The following is a 7,315-nucleotide window of genomic DNA, read 5'->3' on the forward strand; positions in this document are numbered from 1 at the left end:
ATGCGTTGTATCCGAGACATTGTTGTTGTTTTATGTGTCAATGATCATGTTGGAGTTGCTGGTCATGCCCAACCACTGTTCTGCATTCCTTTGGCTCTGTAGGAGTTGAATCTGCTGGATAGGTTGGGAATCAACACTAGGTTCGGTTGCAACCTTCTGATTTGTATCATTAGTACCGAACTTTCATTTTAGCGAATTTATGGGATAGGATGGCTGTCTTGGCCGTAGCCGCTGAACTTTGAAGGTTACTAGTGAATTTCTTATCCTTAGGATCCACATTGAAAGGAAGATTCAGCGATGGATGAAATCGGGATGATCCATGGGATATGCTGAACTATTGCCATTTGTTTTAAGTTTTTAATGAATGATCATAACAATAACCTAACCTTATTTCAGGCTAGCTACTACCCCAAGGAAAATGCTTTATAAGGAACTTTTAGCAAAGTTGAATTGCTAATTTCTTAGTCTCAGGGTGATCTGTGATTGGTAATTTGCTATACTATGGCTGGCCGTGCAACTCAGTTAGTTGAACAAGTTGACGAAGTTAGCTTGAGATTTATGGAATAAAACCTGCAAAGGAATGCTACTGATGCCAAGGGTTCCCATGGGACTTTATTACCGGAAACTCAAATTCAATATCGATGAATCAGAGCCGTTGAGGTACTACCACTGCGAGGACAAGACTTGCAAAATTGAAAATAGGTATTGCGTGAGCTTCTTCAGGAATCAAAAATGTATCTGTAGAAAATTATTGAACCAAGAAAGTTCAATAAATTCCCTTAAAGGAATTGAAGAAAACGGTTTTGTCAAGTAAACTTCAACTTTTATCGTTTCCGACGATTTTTATGTCTTGGCGAATGAAGTTGGAACAAGCTTAAATCTTTGTCAGAAGCATGGAGTCAATGACATTGATACTATTGATAAACGAACTGTTAATACCAGCAAGAAAGAGGCATGTTTTCTAAGTATGTACATCATATATGTACTTTCCGTTGATTATTCTCTGTGTCTCTCTAATTCTTTAATCTATGCTTTGAATAGTTAATTGATATTCTAAAGTTATCTTTTTGACAGACTTTATCTTTAAAAAGGAACAGTTTGTTGGTAATTTAGACCCAAGAAACCAGTCGGAATTTTGGATTCGAGAGGTAGATGAATCATCTGATGAAATTAATGACAAGATGGTTGTGAAAGTACTGAGGAGAAAATCAAATAAACAAATTCTGTTTCTTGAGGCGCAAGATGATTTTATCGACTTTGTTTTTAGTTTTCTAACCTTCCCCTTGGGAGGAGTGCTGTATATGCTTCAAGGGCTCTCTTTGTTAAGTTGCATTGATAATTTATACAAAAGCATGACTGAGTTGAGTTCGGACGGATGCATAATTTCAGAAAAACTCAGAGAGAAACTAACTACACCGCTGATTCCTATGCAATTTGAACTCAGGAACCAAATATAAGGATTATTATACACAATATAAATTTCTTGATCCTAAATCCCCTATTTCTGGAGGATATGTCAAAGGACCGATAACCTTCATCGTGACAGACGACATAGTAGTGACTCCATATTGTCATCTATTGCCGTTGTTTCGTATCCAGAAAGAATGAAGGTCCCCTTTAAATTTTAATGATGTGGAGGAAAGGGTCATCAGAATTGGTAGAAAAGAGGTAAGGCAGTGCATGAGAAACTTCCTCATAGTATTACTTGCATTTGCATCAGAGTCATAACAATTGGAGTAACATATTGCATGGTGTAGGGTCTCAGCATACTAAAAGCTTCATTGACCACAACTTCTGCTTTGACAAACAGTCTCGGCCTTGTGGAGCAATTCAAGAATGAACAAAGGTCCAAGTCTATCCATACAAGAGCATAGCTTGCAAGAACAGTGGAGTACTATGCCACTCCACATCACTTCTTGCACATAGTTATGCATCTTTTGTACTTACAATATGGATACACGAGACCGTTAAAAAAATGTGATTGTTTTTCTACGTACCAATGGGGTGGTTGGAACACTTTTATACACCATTGAATTTATTAAAAAAATTACCAAATGGGTGGTTTTGTATTGTGATCGATATTTTGTCAAATAGTTTAATGATTAAAATTCATGAATAAATGAAGTGTTTGTGATTTGAATCTCAGTTATTATAATGCATTGTGATTGGTTTAGTAGAATTCGCTTTTATTTTGGTGTCACATAATCAAATTTAAGTTGCCGATATGTTTCATTTGGGGTTAGAGTCCGATGGTGATGGTGGTATTTGGGATTTACGGAGGGAATTGTTTAGTGGAGCAATGTATTTCTTTGTTGGAAAATTTCTAAGGTTACTTCAAATGACACATGGAATTGGAACACCGTTAGTACTAGATGGTACTATATTAAAGAAGCTTCCAATATTCCGATCCGGAATTTTGGAGGTGAAAAATCATCATCTTATATGATAGTTTGGAACAGAATAATATGATGAAAGTCTCTTTCTTTATACGGTGATTATTAAATAATCGTCTTTCTACTAAAGATAAGTGAGTAAAAGAGATATTTTTATCATTGGATTCGATTATATGTGCCGGGATGTGGGTTTGAAGAATCTAATCAACATCTATTCTTTGTCCAATATTTTGTAGCTTGGAGAGTTGATTTCGGTTAGTTGGGTAATAACATTTTTTTACATGTGGTTTTGGATCATGCATATCAATTTCGTTGTCTAAGTTTATAAGGAAGGCGACATTGAAAAAAACAATCATTTGGTTGTCTTGCATTTGAAGTATATGAAAAGCAATAAATAAGGTTTCTCTGTGTAAATTTTTTTCCAACCTTTCAACTAAGTTGAAAAATTAATCTCAATGTTGGTTCATATCAAAGGAAAAGAGTTTTAACTCCGGAATATTTTTGTATTTTATATGTTTGAGATTTGTGATTTTTGGATTGTTGATGTTGAGGCGCGTATTTTGCGCTATCTTCCTTTATTTTATTTGGTAGTTGAATGTTGTTATTACCAGCTTTATTCTATAATTTGGTTTTATTTTTAACACATTTTGTACTATGAATATTTGATTTAATATATCATTTAAATTTTTCAAAAAAAAAATGGTGGAATCACTATAATGATAAACTTTTTCTTCATAAAAAAAAATATTTAACTTTATGTTATAATTTTCATTTATCTATTTTCCTCAAAAAATAAAAAAATAAAAATATTTGAAGGGTGGTGGGTGGACAATAACATAAGAAGCAAATAAGATTGGGTTGGATAAGAAGAAAAAAGAAAAGAAAGAACAATGGCGGGTTCTGCAGTATCACTTGGAAACACCTTCGTTTTCGCTTCTATGCGCTCAATCTCATCATCAACCAACACTCACAAACCCTCTTCATTCTCACCCCGTAACTATCTAACTAACTAACTAACTTAACTATCTTCATCTCAATTTCATTTTTTTTATTTATTTTTTGCTGAATCTGTGTTGTTCAATTATATAATTCATTTGAATTTTCTTGATTTCAGAATTAGGGTTCTTGAATTCTCAGTTAAGCGGTCTCAAAATCTCGTCTCTGACTTCGATTAAATTGCCCTCACCAATTGTTGCTTCTCCTTTTCAACCAATTGTTGCTAGTAAGTTATTTCTCTGCTTCAATAATTATTGAAACCAATAATTGATATTCACTCTGATTCTGAAATTGTTATAAACTATGTATAGTTTGCTACCCACATTTTCATTATTAAATTTAACAATTGTTCCAATATATTTTTATTTTTTATTTTTAATGTCATATTTTTCATTAATTTTTTCCTAATCTAATTGCGATATACAAACAAGCGCGCATTTTGGCGTGCAGGCTGTGTGGAGCACGGGTCTGTTGCTAGTTTACGTACATGGTAACTGACAATGACATGTAAACACTAGTAATAATTTTGGAAAAATGTAAATAATAAAATGTTATTGATGTTGTGCCGGTGTTTGACACTGACTTGTGTCATTGCTATAATTTTGTCGATTTCGTGTCGTTGCTCTAATTTTAATAAAATGGAAGTACTTACATTTTGTCGATTTTGTGCTAGTGTTGACTCTAACATGTGTTAGACAAGGGACATGTCTTCAAAGTGTCAATGCTACACACTAGTTTGTTTCTTGCAGGAGTAATACTTGTATCATAAGCACTTACTGGACTTATTTTAATGTTATTGAGTTTCTGATAAGTTGTTCCAGTAAACACCGTCTTTATGCAATAATTCCTTGTTTTTTGTAGATGCGTTACATGAGAATGTGATTAAATGATATTTGTTTCAGTCTAAAGTACTATATTAGAGCTAGGGTTTTCTTTGTTGAATCTTGTGTTAAGTGGACAAATTAATAGAAATTGGAAACATCAATAGGGACCTTTTATTTTCAAACAATATGGATAGGGAAGAAATGGCTACCTTTAAGAGACCAACTATGGTTTGTGTACTTTTTTTTTTATTTAAAAAATAACATATTGCTGTTGGTTAATAAATATTTTTCATATTTTATTGCGGACAGAGGAGTTTGGCACTGATATCTACTCCAGCTTTCATCGTTAGAGTGAAAGATAAATACCGTTCCTAGTTTATGTTTGCCTATAGTAATAATTCTTTTTTGTATATAAGAGAATAAGAGAACATGCATAACATGTTGTGGTACGATTGACCTATAACTGAGTTTCTTAAGCACGTAGGTAGAAGTTTATTACATGACCTGTTTGTATGTAACATATGTTAGGAGATGTCAATCCCTTAAATGATTAGTGTTAAACGTGTTGTTAGGGATTCAATATAAGACCTGTTTTTACTGAAGGTCATATGTTATGAGATGTCAGTCCATTAATTAATAAGTTTTTGGCTCTTAGTTAGAGATACCATGGTTTCACCCAAAAAATACACATATTTGGTTATTGCTTGTTGATGCCAAACTACATCATTATTGTTTAAAAGATCCAACTGCAAATCCTGCTTATTATTATTATTGCAAATCAATTTAACTTGGTGTACCTTGGTTTTATTTATTCAGAGAGAGTGTGTCCCTTCACCGGAAAGAAATCAAACAGGGCCAACAAAGTATCCTTTTCAAACCATAAGACAAAGAAACTGCAGTTTGTAAACCTCCAGTACAAGAGAGTTTGGTGGGAAGCTGGGAAGCGTTATGTAAAGCTTCGTTTGTCAACTAAGGCGTTGAAAACCATAGAGAAGAATGGACTTGATGCAGTTGCAAAAAAGGCTGGAATTGATCTCAGTAAGAAATGAGAGTACAAGATTATGATTGTAATTGAGTAAAAGGATGAATCCATGTTCATTAATTTTTGTTGTAGAATTTCTTTTCTTTATGTATTATTTTTAGGGACAGGAGTTGATTCTGACTACGGTCAAAAGCAACTTGCGAGTTTACTATGTCATGAATCTTACAAATGGAAATCTCTTTGATCATCCCCTTCATAATGAAGACTTTGAATCATATGAAACTAGTATGCTTGCATATTGATGTTTTTTTTCCTTCTTATAATTGATACATTTCATCAATGAATTTAACTCATTAAAATCATCGATTATACTGTAACGTGTGAAAGCTTTCCACTGTTAGGATTGTGAGATCTCCCAATGCCATTAGATGGAAGGATGGTGTTCTCTCCTTTTAGAAAAATCAGTGTGTTTTAAACGTTAGGGGTCTTCTGACATATTAACCAAACTGAGAATAAAGTATTCTAAGAAAGAAAAAAAATGATACCTAAAACATTCAGCAAATCAGTTGAATACTGCAGCTCTGTTCTGGTTATTACCGTTGAACTATTTGGATTGTTATTACCCTTATACACACAGACACACACATTGAGCTGATTCATAAATCAAACAAGTCAACTATACCTAGTTTGAATTCAACTAATTTGTTTTACAAGCTAAATTTCTTGTTTAAGTTTTGCTGCATGAATAAAGTTGAACCATTATTGAATTGACTCTCAATTAATTCTTAGTTAGTTCAGAATACAACCATTATTGAATGATTCTTAACTTAAAAAACACATGTTTGTATTACAGACTAATCAATCTGTTCTTCAAAATATTCTACCAAATTACTAGTACAATATCGCATTTCCGATTTCCTTTGTATATTTCAACAAATTGATCTAAAAATATCATAGATTTATGATAGACCGTGGCACTGGGAATTTCAGCCTTCAATGTTACATTTTGCATTCAATTATACTCCATCCGTTTCAAAATGAGTGTCGCTTTAGCCAATTGCACACAGATTAAGGAATGCAATAATGTTGTCCAAAGATATGATACTTTTACTAAAATAGCCTCGCTAGTTATTGGTGCATTTGTCATCATTATAAATTAAAGTACAAAATGATACTTTGGAAGTTGTGTGAATAGTAATAATTAAGGGTATTATTGGAAAAAAGTAATTAATAATACATTGAAAAGTGAGAGTGACATTCATTTTGAAACAAATTATTTTTGTTAAAGCGACACTCATTTTAAAACGGAGGGAGTATATTTTCTAATGGGATTGTGGTTGATCATCCCCTATTTTAAAGATTTGTTACGGCTACTCGATTGGATGGGGTTCCCATCAAAGTCCTTTTTGATTCTAAAAAAATTGTTGACTTCAAGTTATCTCATATTGGGATAATCTAGCGATGTTGCATAGCTGTGATACGGGTATGTTACCCGATACGATATGGATACCGATACAATTTCTAAAAATTTAAGGTGCGGGCAAGTCAATAAAATCACGAGGTGAATTAGCCCGTCTAAATTGCACTAAATTAGCCCGTCTAAATTGCACTAGAGAGAATTGAACCTGAGACATCGAGGGAGACATCGAGGAGGAGCACACTCCAAGTCCTAAGCCAATACCACTAGGTCAACCCAAATGGGTTGAGTTTTGTTATATAATATAACATGAGACAGCTAAGTTCTTCAATTTACAACAAAAATATCACAAAAAAAGTTTTAAAAAAAATCGAAAATTAGAGTCGGTTAGAACAACAAAAAAACTCATATTACTATATTATCATAATATATAAGAGAAACTCACAATTGAATAACGAGTAAAAATAAAGTTACCACAAATACACATCTAGTTTAGAAATTTAATTCCCATGTATTTTCAGCGCCCTGCGACAAAAATACGAAGTGTACATCCAACATTCAACACATCAAGTTATTAACCCCAGAATTCCCTAAAATAAAAAAGTTACTACCCCAAGAATTGTTAAAATAAAAAAAATAAAAAACTAAATGAACAGGCCAAACAAACATTTCAACATTTCAACAAATACTTATCACTCTGAAG

General features: G+C 33.0%; 1 protein-coding gene and 1 pseudogene across 1 annotated transcript; both read left to right on the forward strand.

The window, feature by feature from the left end:
• LOC146953946 (uncharacterized) lies at nt 1-1,874 on the forward strand (annotated as a pseudogene).
• Nucleotides 1,875-3,231: 1,357 nt separating this feature from the next.
• On the forward strand, nt 3,232-5,477 carry PRPL28 (Ribosomal L28 family). The gene is made up of 3 exons (XM_085712841.1): nt 3,232-3,386; nt 3,508-3,615; nt 5,030-5,477. Exons 1-3 carry the CDS (start codon nt 3,284-3,286, stop codon nt 5,260-5,262), a joined length of 444 nt encoding a protein of 147 aa, XP_085568967.1. The 5' UTR covers nt 3,232-3,283; the 3' UTR covers nt 5,263-5,477.
• Nucleotides 5,478-7,315: the final 1,838 nt, after the last annotated feature.

Source organism: Medicago sativa, chromosome 1 (assembly GCF_051527215.1).
Source record: "Medicago sativa cultivar Bolivia chromosome 1, Bolivia_mono, whole genome shotgun sequence".
NCBI classification, from domain to species: Eukaryota; Viridiplantae; Streptophyta; class Magnoliopsida; order Fabales; family Fabaceae; genus Medicago; species Medicago sativa.

Excerpts from the sequence above, each read along its gene's own strand:
- PRPL28 (XM_085712841.1), top strand. The coding sequence starts at position 3,284 with ATGGCGGGTTCTGCAGTATCACTTGGAAACACCTTCGTTTTCGCTTCT. Across the intron at positions 3,387-3,507 it reads ACCCTCTTCATTCTCACCCC|AATTAGGGTTCTTGAATTCT; the intron begins GTAACTATCTAA and ends TCTTGATTTCAG. Across the intron at positions 3,616-5,029 it reads TTTTCAACCAATTGTTGCTA|AGAGAGTGTGTCCCTTCACC; the intron begins GTAAGTTATTTC and ends TTATTTATTCAG.